The 18,752-nt window shown below is 51.8% G+C and overlaps 1 protein-coding gene across 1 annotated transcript; it reads left to right on the top strand.

Moving 5' to 3' along the window:
• Positions 1–1,135: 1,135 nt before the first annotated feature.
• Positions 1,136–2,310, top strand: CCNO (cyclin O; the record flags this gene model as incomplete). The annotated part of the gene is made up of 3 exons (XM_082337119.1): positions 1,136–1,405; positions 1,493–1,678; positions 1,825–2,310. The coding sequence occupies 3 exons, from the start codon at positions 1,136–1,138 to the stop codon at positions 2,308–2,310; spliced, it is 942 nt and encodes a 313-aa protein (XP_082193245.1).
• Between the last annotated feature and the right edge of the window lie 16,442 nt (positions 2,311–18,752).

Genomic DNA, 18,752 nt, shown 5'->3' with positions numbered 1-18,752 from the left:
TTCCAGGGATGGGGGATCCACAGGTTCTGTGGGCAACCTGTTTCACCCTACCACCCTCATGGTGAAGAATTTCTTCCTTATATCTAATCTAAATCTACCCTCTTTCAGTTTAAAGCCATTACCCCATGACCTGTCACTGTGTGCCCTTGTAAAAAGTCCCTCTCCAGCTTTTTTGTAGGCCCCCTTCAGGTACTGAAAGGCCGCAATAAGGTCTCCCTGGAGCCTTCTCTTCCCCAGGCTGAACAACCCCAGCGCTCTCAGCCTGTCCTCACTGCAGAGGTGCTCCATCCCTCTGATCATTTTTGTGGCCTCCTCTGGACCCGCTCCAACAGGTCCATGTCCTTCCTGTGCTGAGGACCCCAGAGCTGGACGCAGCACTCCAGGTGGGCTCTCACCGGAGCAGAGCAGAGGGGCAGAATCACCTCCCTCGACCTGCTGGCCACGCTGCTTTGGATGCAGCCTAGGATATGGTTGGCTTTTTGGGCTGCAAGAGCACGTTACTGGCTCATGTCCAGCTTTTCATCTATCACAGTACCCCCAAGTCCTTCTCGGCAGGGCTGCACACAATCCCTTCGTCCCCCAGCCTGTACTGATACTGGGGTTGCCCTGACCCATATGCAGCACCTTGCACTTGGCCTTGCTGAACCTCATGCGGTTCGCACGGGCCCACTTCTCGAGCTTGTCCAGGTCCCTCTGGATGGCATCCCGTCCCCCCGGCGTGGCGACGGCACCGCTCAGCTTGGCGTCGTTGGCAGACTTGCTGAGGGTGCACCCAGTCCCAGTGTCCACGCTGCCGAGAAAGCTGTTACGCAGCGCCGGCCCCGGTACCGACAGGGCACGTCTGCCCGGCTGGCTCCCCGTGCCCCCGGGGGGGACCGTGCTCGGCGCCGCCCTCGGGCGCCGCAGCCGTTAGGGGAGCGCCGGACGCTTCGGCAGCCGGGCCCCTCTCGGGCCCGCTTGCCGCCGGTTGTGTTTTGGAGACGGCGCTCCCGGCAGTGCCCAGCCGCCCTCTCCGCGGCGGGGCGGGGGCGCCGGGGGAGGCGGGCGGCGATGGCCCCGGGGCCGCCCCGCCGCTCAAATAGGCGCGGCGGCGGGCAGCGGGGCCGGCAGCGCAGCCGGCAGGGCCGCCCCCGCCATGGTGACGGCGGCGAGCGGGCGGCGCGGCGGAACCACCCCGCGGCGGCGGGGGCCGGGGCCCGGCGGCTCCCCCGGCTCCCCCGGCCGCTGTCCGCGGCGCCCGGCGCGGCGGCGGCGGGAGGGGGCGGCGGCGGCGGCGGCGGCGGCGGGCGGGGAGAGCCCGCAGGAGCTGCAGGCTTTCCGCGACTACGGGGAGAGCTGGTACCGCTCCCGCAAGGGGCTGGAAAGCCGCTTCCAGCCGCGGGAGCCGCTGGCCCGGCAGCCGCAGGTGGGGGCAGCGGGGCCGGCGGCGGCGGGGGGCGGGCGGGGGCAGCGCGCTGGCGGCCCCGCCTGAGCCCCGCTCCCGGTGCCGCAGGTGACGGCGGAGGCGCGCTGCAAGCTGGTCAGCTGGCTCATCCCCGTCCACCGGCACTTCGGCCTCTCCTTCGAGGCGCTCTGCCTGGCCGTCAACATCCTCGACCGCTTCCTCGCCACCACCCCCGTGGCCGCCGACTGCTTCCAGCTCCTGGGGGTGACGGCGCTGCTCATCGCCTGCAAGCAGGTAGGGCGGCCCCGCGGCCCGGCTCGCCCCGCCGCCGGGGTCTCTGCGGCCCTCCCCGGCCGCCCCGAGCGGCTCCGGCGCCAGCTCGGCCCCAGCCGGGCCGGGCTCCGCAGCCTTTCCCACCCGCTGTCCCCCCCCCCCCGCAGGTGGAGGTGCACCCCCCCAGCGTGAAGGAGCTCCTGGCCCTCTGCTGCGGCGCCTTCTCCCGCCAGCAGCTCCGCAACCTGGAGTGCATCGTCCTGCACCGCCTGGGCTTCGACCTGGCGGCGCCCACCGTCAGCTTCTTCCTGGAGCACTTCAGCCAGGTGCGGCTGCAGGCGCGGGGCGCCGACCCGGCCGAGGCGGCGGACGCCCGCAGCCTGGCGGGGGGCGTCGCGGAGCTCAGCCTGGCCGACTACGCTTTCACCGCCTACGCCCCCTCCCTGCTGGCCGCCGGCAGCCTGGGGCTGGCGGACCGGCTGCTGGGCCACCGCAGCCCCCTGGACCTGCGGGTCAGCGGCTACCCGGAGGGGCTGCTGCGGGACTGCATGGAGCGGCTGCAGCTGCTGGTGTCTCTGAACGGGCGGTGCCTGCCGCTGCTCCTGCCCCCGCAGCTGGCCCAGAGGTGCCCCTGGCTGCGGGGCGGCCGCTGACCCGGGGCGCTGTCGCCGGCCGCAGAGCCCGGCCAGCGCGGCCCTGCTGTCACCGGGGCCCGAAAAATCAGACGGGGATTTGCACATGGCCGTACTGTACGCCTGCTGCACTGTCCCTTTGCAGTTTGCTAAAATCCAGCGTGTAAATAATATACAGAACCTCAAGTACTGTATTATTTATTGGGAGGATGGTCCGTAAAGAGGACCAAACGAACGCTGAATAAACTCTTTTCTACTTGTCACCTGTGCTCGTTTGTTTGCTGGTGGTGTGTGTACACAGCTGGGAGAGGAAACGCATCGGCACAGAACGGGTTCACCCCAACAGTTAACTCCAGCCCCCACAAAATAATTATGCCCGATGGTGTCATTCCCCATTTCAAACTGACATGCTTGGTCATGGCTCGGGAAGAAAAGAAATTAGATGCACCGACCTAAGTGTAGGAAAACAAAACGCTAAATAATAAACCAGCTGGTTATTATTTTTCCACCACGCCTGTAACCCAGGTGCATGCTCCTAACCAGGCTGGCACTGTAGCACAGGAAACATTCCAGGGAAGACAGCAGTCATGATGTTGTAAAGTATTTTATTCTCTTCATGTTATTGCCTTTGTGCCTGTGCACAGAAGTGATGTTAAAAGAAGTATATGCACACCCGAAGTTGCCCTCGGGGTGCTCTCGCCTCCCAGGGGACGGGCGCCCGGCAGGCCGGACCGAGCCCTGCGGGCCCCCGGGGCGACCCTTGTCCAAGCCGCTGCGGCCCCGGACGCCTACGAGCCCGCGGCCGGGGGCTGAGGCTCGGCTCAGCCTCCCGCAGCCCCCGCGGTGGCCTCAGCCGGGCTCGGCGTGGCCGCGCTGGGGACCCTCTCCCGGCGCGGGGCTCGGTCAGGTCAAGACGCCGCGGGCCGCCTCCTCTTTTCCCCTGCCCCCGCCGGACGCCCCCAGGGCGGGCGGCCCCTGGCCCCAGCCGTCAATGAACCCCCGGGCAAAAACCAGCCCAGCGCCAGGCGGGCCCCCGCCGGCGGCCCGGCAGGGCCCTGCGGGGGGCCGGGGACCGAGGTGCCGGCGGGGGCGCGGCCGGGGCGGCGGCTCCCGGGTTTCCCTGCGGGGCAGCCCCCCTCGGCCCGCCCCGGCCCCGCGGGCGCGGGGAAGGGCTCCGCGGGCGCGGGAGCCGCCGGCGCGGCCCGGGGAGGCGGCGGGAGGTTTCCGCGCCCCGGCGGAGGGAAGGCGGGCGGGCAGCCCCGCCACGGCCCCGGCCCCCCGCGCCCCTGCCCGCCGCCCTGCCCGCACCCCTGCCCGCGGGGCGGCGCCGAGCGGGGCGCGGGGCGGAGGGCGCCCGCCGGAGCCGGGGCCGAGGCCGGGGCCGGGGCCGGGGCCGGGGCCGCGGCGGCAGCATGGAGCAGGGCGGCCGCCGCCGGGCCTTCGGCAGCATCTGCCCCAACAGGGTGCAGGGTCCGCCCGCCCGCCTCGCCAAGAAGCCGGCCCGGCCCGGCGGGGGCGCGGCGGGGACCCCCCCGGCCGCCCCGAGCCCCCGAGCGCCCCCGCCCCGCCCGCGCCGCAGCGGCGGCCCGCCGGCCCCCGCCGCACCCCCCCTCGGTGAGTCTGACCGCGGCGGAGGGCCCTGACCCCCGCCCGCCTCCCCCTCCCCGTGCCCCCCCACCGGGCTCCCCAGCCCTGCATCCCCCGGCCGTGGCACCCCCACCGTGTCCCCCCGGCCATGTCCCCCTCCCCATGCCCCCCGCTGTGTCCCCCCCGTTGTCCCCCACCGGGCTCCCCAGCCCTGCATCCCCCGGCTGTGCCCCTCGAGGATGTTCCCTGGCTGCGCTTCCCACTTCGCTGAGACCCCCTGGCTGTGCCCGTCCCTGCCCGGGCTCCTCACAGCTGTCTCTCGCTGTCCCCAGCGCTCACCACCATCGACTGGCAAGATTTGGCAGCCTGTGCCCACATCCTTCCCACCACCCCGGCCGGCCCGGTGACCCTGCAGCAGGTAACCCCCGACTGGGGCGGGCTTGGCAGGGCACCCACAGGAGTAGCCCCCTCAAGCCAATGGGTGCTGGCAGTCCCCCCCCCCCCCCCCCGCAGTCTCAGGCTTCCCACCTGTGAAATGGACACAGTGGAGGACAGCGCCCTGTCCCATGTGTTAGCTGGGTTAGTGGCAAGGGCAGGGGAGGGGACAGGCGCCCAGGGGTGCTGAGGCTGTGGGAAGGTGCTGAGCACAGGCAGCAGTCAGTGTCGCAGCAGTATGGGCAGCAGTGGGTACCGTGGGCAGGTCTGAGCCCTGGGCCGTGCTCACGGGCACGTTTCCATCACCCCTCCCAGGGTCCCTGCTTCCAGGATGGACCGGAGTTTGATTTCCAGGAGTTCAGAGATGCTGTCGATGATTTTATATCTGGCAAGTAGAGATTTTTCCTTACCTGAGCCAAACTCGCCTACGTGTGAACATCAGCAATCACGCTCCATTCGGTCTGCTCTTTTTTTGCTTTGTTTTGGGGTTTTTGGATGTCTTTGGATGCCCACTCACTCCACGCTCATCACACCCTGGGACAGTCTGTAAGGCAGTGTGTCCCTGCACGCCCCCTTAGAGGGACCTGGGCTGGCACTGAGCTTTCGCCCATGGGAGACAGAAATTAAACCCAAACAGGTTTAGGGTGCACAGCTACTGCAGTAGAGTAAAAGCCTGTTGGGAAATACCGGAGGGATGCTCAGAACCGGGATGGTGTGCTGGGGTTGAGGGGAAGAGAGGACCTGAAAATCTCCTCTGTCTTAACTCCTGTGGCTATTCCCTCCAGACACATCCAGCTCAATGCCACCGCCACTGGACTGCACTGACTTTGATTTCTCGCTTGGCGAGGAGGTGGCCTTTGGCCCCTGCACCCCACAGCTGGAGAGCAGCACGCTGGCGCAGATGCCCCCGCAGCGCCTGCCTTCCCCCGAGCCGTGCTGGAGGGACCTGGCGGACCAGCACCAGAAAGCGCTGGGAGATGCCCTGGAGGCAAACAGCCAGGTAGGGACCCCCGAGCCCCCCGTGAGGGCCTGCGCTGGACTTGTCTCCCTCGCACCCTGCTGAGGCGGCTGCGTGGCCCTGGTGTGCAGCATCCCCCAGCGCCTGGGCGGTGGGGCTGTCCTGACCGCCCTGTCCCCACTTGTCCTTCGCAGCTGCAGGAGACCCTCACGCAGAGGCAGGAGGAGCTGGCGACGCTGCGGGAGAGCAACGTGCAGCTGAAGGAGCTGGCGAGCCAGGCCAGGCAGCTGGCTGCCATCCTTGACGTGAGTGCGGCCGCCCCACCTGGCCTGGCTGCCCCACGGCCCGGCTGGTCCCTGGGGGACAGTGCGGTGGGGGGTGCGCTGTGGGACAGGGGAGGGGGTGCAGGGTGAGGCCAAGCAGAGCGGGGTGGGACAGGGCCATGTCGAGGGCGGGGGTGAGGAGGTGTGGGGCGGGATGGGGTGGTGCAATGCGGGGCGGGGTGGTGCGGGATGGGGTGGGGCAGCGCAGGGTGGGATGGGGTGGTGGGGTAAAGCCGTGCGGGAGGGCATAGGGCAGCGGGGGACAGCGTGGTACAGGTTCAAGGCAGGCTGGTGCCGGACGGGGTAGCGTGGGGCAGGGCGGTGCGGGGATGCGCGGTGCGGGGCGGCGCGGCGCAGCCCGCGCAATTCGCGCTCTCTCCCCCCGGCAGACGCTGATGCTCCCGCAGGGCGCCGACGGGGCGGCCCTTCCTCCTCCTCCTCTTCATCCTCCACCTCCTCCTCCCCTCGCCGCCCCGGCAGGGACCTGGGGCGGGCAGGGGCGGCCGGAGCCGTGGGAGGAGGCGGCGGGCGTGGACGCCGTGCTGCGGGAGGTGTCGGAGAAGTGCCGCGCCGCGCTGCGGAGCCTGGGGGTCAGCCCGGGGGTCAGCCCGGGGGTCAGCCCGGGGGGCAGCCCCACGGCCAAGCGCCCGCGGCCGGCCCCGCGCCTGCATGGCGCCTTCCGCGGGCTGCGCACCGGCCGCGCCGCTCCGCGCCCGGTCGGCGGGGGGCTGGAGGGGGGCGGCAGCCTGCGGGCGGCGCTGGGGGAGGCGGGCGGCATCCGCACCCTGGCCTTCCCGCAGGGCAACGCCTTCACCCTCCGCACCGCCGCCGGCGGGTACCGCTTCCGATGGGTGCCGCGCTGAGCGCCCGCCGGCCGCCGCCCCCGCCGCAGCCCGGGGCTGGCGGGGCACCCCCGCCCGGCGGCGCGGTCCCCCTCTCCTCTCCGAAAACGGGTGTTTGCGCTTTCCCCCGGCTGCGGGAGGCGCGGGGGAGAAGGGAGAAGCGCGGCAGCCACGGCCAGGGCAGCCGGCCGCTCGCCCTCAGTAATTTGCTAATGAATGTGGGGATTAAATGAAGATCTGCCCGGTTTTACCCGGAGACTTCGCTCAGTTGAGCGGAAAAACGTGACTTGCAGGGTAGGGACTGCAGCGGGCTGGTGCGAAAACGGCGAGGCCGTCCCAAGTGGTCTGAGCACGGCACACCTTCCCCGTCGCAGAACTTCACATCCACGATGCCTACAAACTGCACTCGTCTCATTCATGTGTGCAACTATGGGTGTATGTTTGCACTCGGTGTGACGATTAAATAGTGCTTAAAATTGCCATGTATTTGTACTGATTTAATGTAAGCACGGTGTTTTGCATCAGGTATGCGTATTTGCTTTCATTAGAGCAAAGATGACAGAAAGCTGAGCATCTACAGAAAGTTTACTTTGCTTGATATGCTCAAGCAGAAAATCTTAGAAGAAAACATGCTGCTGCTAACATTCAGTGATATTATCTCAAGTAAAGAGAAGCGTGAGTAATGTTAAACTGTTCTGAATGGATACATTTCACTTGCACCCACTGATCTGAAAGCTGAACCGCGGACAGGACACGTGAAATGGTACCTGGTCTCTTTTTCTGTGGCACGTGAGTGAATGAAGGCACTGTGCTCCACCCAGGACAGAGACTTTCTCCCTGTGAAGTTACCAGTTTTCCTGCTTTTCAATACTCAGATTTTCCAGTATTCTTGCGTGGGTCCATGCAGGTCAACAGCGATCCAAGTGATGGTTAAGGTGACAGCACCACATCGTCATCTCAGTAGATCTCTCAGGGGAGCTGCAACCCTGCCCGTAGTGTTAGCCCTGGGATGACTCCGGAGATGCTCGTATTTCAGGAGAAGACCATTGCCACCTTGGCCAAAATGCTGTATGAAAGCTCTGGTTTGGCAGCAGACAGGAGATACAAAACCTGCCTGGCTGCACTGAATTCAGCAGGGAATAAACTGATAACAAAAGGCAGCTCGTAGAGATATCTACAGTTCCTCTCCATGTGTTTTATGAAGTTAAACACAAAATGTATAGTGTGTACAACTTTGTAATGCTCATAAGCGTATTAATTCCTCAGAAATAAAGTGACACATTAAAACTGTGGACTTCTTGTAGGATGCAACAATAAAATAATCACCCCAACAATAGTGTTGTTCTTGCTGCTACTTCAAATTTTTTCAGAATTAGAAATACGTTTATCTACTTACTTTTGCAGTTAACCTGCTATAGAGTTTCCCCGGATTACTTTTACCCATAATGTTTCCATGTTAAAAGTATCCTTGATTAATTTTGAGTTGTGATCTAAAAGTAATAGAAAGTCATTGCAGATATCTTTTTAAATTTATTTGATTTTAATCCCTATTAATTGGAAAGGCTGAAAATTGGCTAATCAGACCAAGATGCTTCTCACTGAGAGTCACAGGAGCATCATCAGACACATAACTGGTAAAAGGAAAAGGTGCTTGGTATGCAACATGGTACGTTCATAGTGTTACTCTATAAACATACTTACATAGTTATAGTGGTACATTATAAACATCTCCTTTAAACTATAAAGGTGTAATTCACACTTACCTACCCATCCACTTCCATACAGGAACTTCATAAAAAGTGGACAAATGTCTTGCACACATTAAAGCAGCCCAACGACTGCTTTTGTCAACAGTAACTCAAAAGGGCTCCCAGTGCCTTTTGCCTTTTTGTCAGGCAGGAGCTGGTGGGATCACGGGACAAAGCCTGGCCCCTTGATGCATGCTCATGCTTCACGGTTGTTCCACCAGAAGCTGGTCCCTGGAGAAGGTGGAAGTCCACCGCCAGGAAACCCCATGTCCAAAGAGACCTGGCTTTATGCTTAGTGTCCGAGGCAGGATCTGTGCCCCGGGGCACAGGGCAGAGCCCCTGGACGTGCAGGTGTGACCGACTGAAGAACATGTTGGTCTGCGGTTTATGTTCACTGTGATTTTCTCTCCCTGGTGCTGTGTGGTCCATGCAACGGGTGAATGGAGCTGGCCAAGACCCCAGCAGAAATAAAATGAAGTAGACGCAATGACATTTCATGAGCCTTGTTCCTGCTCGTAAGTAAGCTTCCTCCGCCTTTCCCTGCCCTGCTGGTGCTGGGCCATGGGACGGGTGGCTATGGACGTGTGGCAGTGCAGAACTGCAGTCAAGTGGGACATGTGTGAGCTGAAACAGAAAAACACCTTTTAGTCTGGGGGGGGGGGGACGGTGCCAGGGGAAGGGTTTAGTGATCATGTTTTGAATATACACACCTCAATTCCACATAAGCCTTGTTCTGGGCACGTGGGTTTTCCATTGCATAAAATCTCTAGGCGTTAATTAAAAGATGCCACCAGACCTCAAGGTACAGCTTGATTAAAAAGAAATACTAGAAAAGGAGCTATCTTTTAGTAAATAGGTGCATATTAAGTCAGTAATTTTAGGTCTCTTCAGGAAGGCAAGGGCAAAAAGGGACCTGGATGGAGGTATTTAGAAACGGCATAGGGCTTTTTATATAACTATAACTCATGAAAGCCTTTTTTATCAGTGATATTGCCTGGTCCCTGGTCTAAAGGCAATACTCAAGGCTGAGTGTCGGCATGGCATTTTCCTGTGGGGGTTGCTGAGGTTGTTCGATGGGTCATAAAGAGAAAACATGGCCCATTCATGAATATGAGCTACTTTCCACGTGTTTGTAATAGAAATGCTCTTGCTCTGGTGTTCGTATCAACTTGTACATAAACACAGGCACACACTTAGTGTCATTTAATTGGCCTGACTACCATTGCTGAAGCGCACGGGTTCCTACAACTCCCATTCATATGAAGCTAACGCCCATGAGAAGGATGCAGCTGGTGCTCCCGTCGGTCTGCCACAGACCCTGGGTGGCAGCAGGCAGGCATCGAGGTGGCTCGGACGCTTGGTAATCGTGTAGAGACCGGTCTGTAACGTGGCTACGGTGCTGCAGCAGCAGTACTGAACTACTCCTGCTGGTTTCGGCTCTTCTGTTCAGTCATTGCAGAGAAATGGAATTTCACCGACTTTTCTCCCCTTGTTTTCCCGAATATTTTTCTAAAGAAAATTACCCCTATGTCTAACTTCAGGGAAAAGACAAGCATTTTGCAGTCAGTTTTATATGACAGCAGAAGCACTTTTCATCTTTTCTAAACATTGACTTACTTCTGGTCAGCAGCCATTATTTACATTTTGCATTGCACAGTCTTAACAAACAACTAAAGCTAATGAGGTCAAAAGAAGCTGTAGTTTGCTGTGGCACAACTATTTCATAGGTGTATCAGAAACAGTCTTGAAGTCTGCCTTGCACTGAGCACCTGTTCAAACTCCGATAGCAAGTGACTATTTATATTCAATATTTACATTACACACTCCAACAAAATACTACAAAAACCCCCAAAATTAGTGTCTTCAAGGTTATTCACACGTTGGGATCACTTTTGGTAAAGTCTCCGGATTTCTTGCGTGGGTAATGGAGTTACAGTTAGAACTCACTTGTTAAAATAGGGTAGCTGGAAATTTTGAGGCTTATTTTCTTTTTCAACCAGTAAATTGTTGTTGCAATGGCCTGTGAGGGTACGTCCCAGACGTTCTCCATGTAACTCTGTCACAGGCTGACAGAAACCAAGCACAAAGAAGATGGTTACATTTCATGCTCTGATCTCTTCCACAGCACAGGTCTCAGGATTTCAGGCAGTGGCTCCTGTATTGAATCTCATATTTCTATTTGGATTATATGGTGTTAAAACTGAGGCAGTGTACAATTATAATATTACTTTTAGCCCCTGAAGTTCAGTGCTGCCTATTGAAATGATTAAATAGAACGACATGTCCAATTCTTCACATAACACAGAAAAATCCCTTTTAAATTTGAATAAAACTCAGAGCAGGTGGAATCAAGGTCTGTAGCTAAGTATTTGTTTTACACTAAGTATTTGCTAAGAGTAGAATTCTTGTCAGCAATGGATTCAACATCCTCAAAATTAAATCTTTTTACTTCTCATTTTGGGGTTTTGGGTTAAGGCCAAAATCAACACCTGTAAGAAGAACTACGAACCTGCAGAAAGTATTTATAAATGCTATGCTGTTACTTCTGTATGAACTCTTACACAACCTTGATTTAGGAAGAAAAAGGTTGAGCGTATGAATAAGTCATCAGAAAAAAAGCTGGCTGAAAACACTTGTTTATTTTTGTAAATGCCCAGAACTAGAAGGATTATCATCATTTATATTTATTTGTTTAGCAGGTGCTCTGACATATCCTAGCCTCTGTATGTCTGATTACTTTCCACTGGAGGTTATCCAAACAATTCTACTTTGAACGATAGCTCCTTGGGCAATTTTCTTTTCCTTTGCAGATGCTCAGTTGTCTACTATTCTGGCAACAAATACAACACGAATTAGCAAATCTACTCCCTGTGATTCACCTTCTTCTAGCTCAGGTGGAATGGACATGGGAAACTGAAGTCAATTTCCACTACTGTCATGATACTTTGAGCAGTTGCAATAGACAACTGAGCTGTAGTTTCACGCGGTCAAAGACCTGTTAAGGTACATTAATAATCATTAAGGTTATGTAAGGTGATTTTTTTTTTTTTTTACTGTAAGAAAATATATTTAACATGTTAAAATTAAACCTCAGTACAAAAGAATTCTTTACAATTTATTAAACAGTATACAGCTGTTTAAATAAAGTGATAAAAAATTTATGTTACAGCCCTAAACTCTTCCCATGTTAATGAAAGATTTAGCCAGATTAACCTGTTTATTGTACCAAAGACACACCTCAGTATAGTGTTACTCTATTTTCAGTCAACGTTTACAACACAGACCCTGAGAGCTTATGAATGCGTTTGAACAAGTGTCCAACAAACGACAGACACTCAATCAAAGTTATGAAATTGAAATCGCAGCTTCTGGCATGTGTGGAGTTATCAAATAGGTAAAGTTCATCTCACCCGTGTATGGTTTTCTTCCTGGATGAAGTATAAGCACTTAAAAATGCAAAGAAAGGCTGGACTCAAATGTAGAACTGCTCTGTTCCATTTTGATTGTACCACCAAATTTTTGCAAAATTAAAACCATGAAAACTTCAAAAGCATGGGCTTTGTCTCTGGCAGGGGACAAAAATGTTAGAAAAATGCGTGAATCACAGCCTCATCCATGTACAGGTGCTCCCTTCTGTACCTTAGACTGGGCTGCAGCCCTGGGATCAGCCAGATTACAAACTGCCCTTGAAGGTCCATGGGCCTGTTGGCAAAAACCTAAAACAACTGCTCCTCACCGTACATCTGGTATCTGGACCTATATTTGTAACTTTAGTCTCATTTACTGCAATTTTGAGAATGATTCAGCTTGACCAGAAAACAAACACCAAATCTCTCAGAACAGTGTCTCTCTGCACAGGATTTCCATTGAACATGTACCTCACTCGCTGTCTTTTTCCTGATTTAGAAAGCCTGATTAGAAAGAATCTTCATTACCCAAGATACTCTTTCTCTGTCTGCAACTGTAGTTTCCCATGAAAGCGGCTTTCCAGAGGAAGAAGGAAATTGTCAACTCACTGACGGAGGATCCATGAGGACAAAACCATTAATGGAGGCAAACTGGGTCACAGACAGAGGTCGTAAAAGAGAAAAAGCACAAGTATTGCCTGCCTGGCTTTCAGAACTAAGTGTGTAACCCATCTCTTTATTCGGACTTCCCCCCTCCCAGCTGTGTTCTGACAAGGATAATGGCCATAAACTTGTCTCTTTTCAACAAGAAGGGAGAGGATAGGAGGGTAAATGTAATTTTTTGACAGCTCCTAGATTATGATGGTGATGGGTACCTACACAGTAGTTCAGACAGAGAGAGGCAGCTTTATGTACTCATATTGAATTAGAGGTGAACGCAGCCCTGTGAGCTAAGCTTTAGTTTGGTTTATTAAGTCCCCAGTTGCAAAATACACAAAACAGCGTTACTGCCAGCCTGCATACATTAAGTTCAAATTAAACTACACAGAAAAATGCTTGTTAACATATTTATCCTTTCCCTTCTTCCTCCCTTCTCAAAGTCTGCTTGTTTAGTTGCCTTGTACTATGTTGGTAATTCAAAAGTGCCCAGAGACATGAAAGCAGAGTCCCGTTGCGCTGCGTGCTCTGTAAACCCAGGGTCTCTGCCCAAAGACACTTTTTGAAAGTGTGCATCCTTTTGGCTTATCTTGTGTGGCTCTTTTGGTGGCAGAAAACTCACAGAATTTCATGGTCAAATATTTAAAGGAGGAAAAGAAGATATTTTAATGCAGCTAACTGTATCAAATATGATTTTTCTTCTTAGTGCATTCTTTCTCTTTGTAACAGTTTTTAAGCATTTTTCTCAATTTTTTTTCCAGCACTTGGTGAACCCCTCTAAACATGTTTAGAACGTCTAACATGGCCAAGACATCAGTGCAAGGAGCACTGATCCCAACCGAGCTCTCGCAGAAGAGTTTAAAAAACAACTGGGGCAGAAGAGGTAGAGATGTGGATATTTGGAAAGGCTTTCCCAATTATTGTGCAAACAAGCAAGTTCTGACCTCCTACACAAATTCTTTAACACGCTTTAGCACACATTCAGCATCTGAGGTTAATCCTGACGATTACAAAATAATTAATGTCTCAATTGTTTATTCCCTCACTAGTTACTAAGATATTATCTTGGAAATCTCCATGGTCCAGTTGAATCTCTTTGGAAGTTCTCTAGTATTCTTCCTGGATTGTTCATATTTGCCACAGCCCCTTCAAAAGAATAAATGGGGCTGTCACTCCCTTCTGTGGGCTTTGAATCAGGCTACACAAGATGGCAAGGCATGAACTTCTCAGGTACACCAGGCTGTTTTCCTTGGTTATACTGATTAAACAACGTTCCGTGAGTTGTTGGAGACGTTTGTTTTTTTGTCATTTTGATCTTATTTTTCTGATTTTTTTCTGGGAGTGACTGTATCAAAATCACTTAAGGGAATAAAATAAAAATTGATGGGAGAGATTCTCTGTTAACTTTGGCTCCAGTCAACTGAAGTGTACAGAGGAAATTGTGGGTCCTTATTCACTGATACTCAGTAGCTTATCTGCATGAAGGTCTAATTTGCATCAGTAGAAAATTAGGAATAGCTAAAGTTGGACTCAGTTTTGCCTCCTCTGCCGTCTCCTCTGTTTCACTCTGTACGTTACCTGTCTGGGGAAGATGGGCAGCTGTGCAGGAGATGGCACTTCAGAAGCTCTTCATTGACAATATTCAGCTGTATAAGGGCTACACCAGCATTATCACTTTAGTCCAGATGGAGAATGTGTGTTTGAAGCAAGTCTTATGCTTGATCCCATCTTCCCCACCTTGGTTTCATATTGCACAGTAGTCTTGAAGCTTGTCACCTCGATTTCTTTCAGATGAAACGAAACCAAAGATGCTCCCCAGGAGCTCATCTAATTTACCTCAACTGCTAATGGGCCTGGGCTAGAGCCAGTTCTCAGTTACTCTCCCCTCACGCATGTACAGAGTGGACCCTGGATCTTCGTATCAGCTATTTCACTTCCCAGGTCCACTCACGCCGCTCCTCACTCCTTACTACTGCAGACATAGGTAAGGCCACTCTATGCAACCTGGAGCACGTCTTGTAGAAGACGGGGGAATGTCATATATTGTGTGTAATTCTACTCGTCATAGTAGCACTGTTGTGACAGCAAAACAAGATCATAGCTATTGCACCGGTGACGTATCTCCCAGGAAAGTGTCAAACAATATCAGAACAGTCAACACAATGTTTTCAGGAATGGAACACAGGCTGCTTCTTCTTCCAAGCCTTAAGCAATGTATGGAAAGAGTTAGTGAATCAAATTAATATTAAGGGTGTCAGGTGCTTTTGAAAACTGCCCCATAATCTAATCAAAGCACTTTGATTAAACAAAACACTTCCAAGTATGCCCAAAAGGGCATTTTACTAGCATTCAGTACAGTGCAAATTAGCACGCAGGTCATAATTTCAAGATACTGAATGTTTGTCAATTATGTTTACATTCCAGTAAATACACAAGGGCTAGATTTAGAAGTGATTTTGATAGCAAGGAAAAGTTCTTCAGTGAGAATCAAGAGTGAAACAAACTAGGATGTGGGGAAAAGTACTGAGGGATGTGCACTGGCTTTTAATGCTCATATTCAAGATTTTTCAATAAGCAAATATTAAATTTGTGGAACAAAAAATAAGTAGCAAGGAGAGAGGACACACAAGCAAGAAATATAGCAGTAGTATTTACAGTCAAGGTAAAAAAGGTGAAGGCAGAAGCTAGAGGCAAATGAGAAGGCAATCAGTAGCACACGAGGTTGTATTTCCATTATAATAAATAGTGGCCGTAACTGCTCACAACTGGTTTCACAAATCCACTGGGAAGGAGATCTGATCATAGCAATCCATGCTCCAAAACACAATCACACACCTGACAACCAGTGTCCACATGTCAATGTTACATGGCAGGGTAACAACCCAGTGGAGGCTGAGGCCTTGCGATGCCTTCATTTGGGATGCAGGACTCCTGGACCTACCAGTTTGCGGGCAAGTGGTTCAACCATGAGGCTCCTGTCTAAAAGGTAGGCAGTGGAAAGCAGCACCAACTTTGGCTTTGCTGAAACAGGACATAGCAAGTCTTTCTCAGTTTTTGCAAGAAACAGCTGAAAGAGCCCATGGGGAGGGGTCTTGATCCTTCATCTTAGAATCATAGGAACGTTTAGGTTGGAAAAGACCTTTAAGATCATCAAGTCCAATCGTTAACGTAGCACTGCCAAGTCCACCCCTAAACCATGTCCCTAAGCACTACATCTACACATCTTTTAAATACCTCCAGGGATGGAGACTCAACTACTTCCCTGGGCAGCCTGTATTTAGAGGTGGCTGTTCCAATGTGGGTGCAGTGGTGCTAGGGCAGCCCCCCTATGCTTAATGCACCCTTCAGACAGCTTAGCGTGGAGGTTTTCTTTGCTTTGTGTCTATCTACTCTGAGATGCCCTTCTTTCTCCCTGCTCTGGCTCTGCGTAAGCAACCTAAATGTGTAATGGTGTGCGTACTCAGCAAGGGGCAGAAAGTCAAGCACTGGCTCCACTTGTGCTCCGAGCTGGCAGAGTGGTCTGTAGCTGTTCTGACGTGTTGGTGTACGGCTGTTCAGTACTGGCAGGTCCTCCCAACAGCATCCTGGGTCAGGCAGTGAAAGGGGTGCTTTCCCGAGTGTGGGCAGAACTGCACGTGACTGCCAGTGTATGGAGCCACCTCTTCTCTCCAGGCTTTAGATTCCTTTCTCAGAGTTGAAGAGCATTACCAAAATGCTGCGTTTGACTCACGGAGTTGTCTCTATTAATGTTCTTTGCCATAGGCACGTATCCAGATACGGCACCCAGTGCCAATGTGTTTGGTTGCATCTCTCCTGATGCAATGCAAATTGGCCTAGTGACTCCAGCAGGACTGCTTTACTTAGGCCTAATCATGCAATATATGTGATGGCTCTGCCTGTATGGGCTGTGTGGCAAGGTGTGGATCTCACAGGATTTGACGATATGTTAGTTTTTTAAATATTTGAATAGGGAGGTTTACGAGAACAGAGTTGTTTTTTTTTTTTTTAAAGTGACGTTTCTAGAGATCATGATTCAACTGTTGTGCATTTCAGTACTTCACTGCTGTATGAAGTAGCAATCGTGAGGGATGCGATAAAAGGAATTATGCCACTCACAGAAAAATGCCCCCCCTGCTCAAAATCAGATCAGTTCTCTGCTTCAAGTGTTGGAGAAGAGAACACTTCATTAACTTTAAATGAATCCTGAGTAGAGTTCATAGGAGTATTTATTAATATAGACTGATGCTGAATGCCTGAAACGTGTACATGACTGCAAAAATCTTTCTTTTGAAGGCAGTCTATATTTTCATGCTCTAATAGCCTTCACTGTCCACCAACAAAGAAGTAGCTTTGTAATTCCACAACTCAGGTGGATCTCAGGTGGAAATAAACAGATGAAGAAGGTTTCCTAACACATTTCAATTTGGCTTCCTACAGCTGTTTGCATCCTTGGGACATTTTGCATCATTTTTTGTGGTGAGAGGTAGAGTGCTACAAAGTCACTGTTTAACCCGTGATGCACCACTGCTCATCGTTCTAAAAGCCCTGATTAAGTTCTTTCTTCTCTTAGGAAACTCCTACCTGTTATTTCCTTCGCAATTGGTTGGTTTTCTAGGGATGACTGCATAGCTGGTAAGAGGTACGTACCCAGCACATCCATAGAGTATTCTTCAGAAATCTGATTAGAGCTATCAAATATGCATTCACATTATCACAGTAATGGGCAACGCGTACTCCAGGATGTTCTGGGCTGTGCAATGCAGAGCAAGTGCATTTCAACAAAATGAAGAGGAATGGAAGAGATCTGGCTAAAAATAATAGGTGAATCTCTTACACTGGGTTCTTTGTGTGAAAGGTGTTACTAATAAAACACCTACAGATATATTTATTGATAAATGTTTTCTACCATTTTATTCTTGTTTGGTCTGATAGTCCCCAACATAGCTCCATTTGTACATATGTTCGTATTGTGTTCCTCTCTTTTCTCTTGTTATCAAGTTTGTATCTCCGGGTGAAATTCAGAGTCCCCTTTGTCTCAGTGGGCCTTTGAGAGGGCTCAGGAATCCAGCGGTTCCAAGGTCTTTGCAGGACTGGAAACTCACACTGCCTCTGAGAGGAGCCGGAATGGACTTGTATCTGCTGTGAGGGAAGAGAATTTCACATATTGTGGGTGGACGGACATGATTTGACCTATACCTATACCCTGAATATCAAGAAAAGGTTTTAGAAGCTTAAAAAGGTGCAAGAGTTGAAATGGAGTTAGGTACAAACTGCGTATCTTCAACATATTAAGTTTTTAAAGTGCTTAACTGTAAGAACACAGTCTTAGGATATGAATTAACCTATGTCATCTAGAAACTGCATAACTAAAACACTGGTTTGCTGAAGTCGGTATCTCAATAGTAAGTGGTATTATCTGAATGTAACTACTGAACTGTTTTCAAAGAGTGTAGTACCCAAGAGAAAAAAAAAAACAACCAAAATACATTTTAATTGAAAACTTAACTTAACTTATAGGTTCAACTATACTGAAAATATATTCTGACCTGATTCCCTGAATGTTATTTTTTTGAAGTGAAACCAGAGACCTGTTTCCATGGGAAATGGTATGGAGATGCAACAGAATTTCAGGAACTTACAGCTGACGGAGCTGAACCTATCAGCAATTACTTGATTGAAACAAGTTTGCAAAGAGAGATGACAGCTACTTTTTAAGGTGTATATTTAATTGCCCTTATCCAGGAAAGAAAGTCAGAAACCTTGCGCTGTCTCCGAGACCGTGTGAGAGGAATCATCTGCAACAGGTGCCTGAAGCCTTGGATATAGTTACAATTCATAATTATTCAAAGCCTTGATTACTTTTTGCATAACTTAGTTTTACAATAACTTATAACAGTTTGGTACTAGTAATGTAGTAATAAGTACCGTGCTAATGACAGAAGTTACTAGAGAAGCTTTGGAAAGAACCACATCTGAGTGGCATTTTGGCAGTTTTTTAATCCAGACTCTTGGGATTCCAGGATGAAATATTATTTAGGCACACAGTTGGCAGCTGGCAATAAACCCAGAGGTTCTGTTGTTGGGTTGGAATTTAGTCAAGGTAAACAAAATGTAGTTGTATGTTGTGTGCAGTCCCCAAAGCCAGCACGGGATTCCAGCATGCTGAAAGCCTTAACTGAGACAGACTTTGTAGCAGTGGCATGCCGAAACAGATTCTTAACATGTACAGAAAAAGGCAGTACACACTGAAGAGGGAAACTCAGCAGAAAGGGCTGGGATGGATGACCTAGCAGGACAGCTCTTGATCTGCCCACTGAACAGCAAAACCAGGCAATTACTATAGTGTGTTGCTGAAGAAATCGGTTGTGAATTGTATTGTTTTATGAAAGCTAAAGGTCACATTAAAACTGACAATCCTGGGAGTCAGCAGTATGTTACATGAAAAGTCATATAATTTATTAAAATCCCCTTATCCCTTGGTGCATTTTTCTTTTTTTTTCCCCTCT

Source organism: Platalea leucorodia (genome assembly GCF_965183815.1).
Source record: "Platalea leucorodia genome assembly, chromosome: Z".
Lineage (NCBI taxonomy): Eukaryota > Metazoa > Chordata > Aves > Pelecaniformes > Threskiornithidae > Platalea > Platalea leucorodia.
Note: the sequence above shows the minus strand (reverse complement) of the source record. Positions and strands in the feature narration are given on the sequence as shown.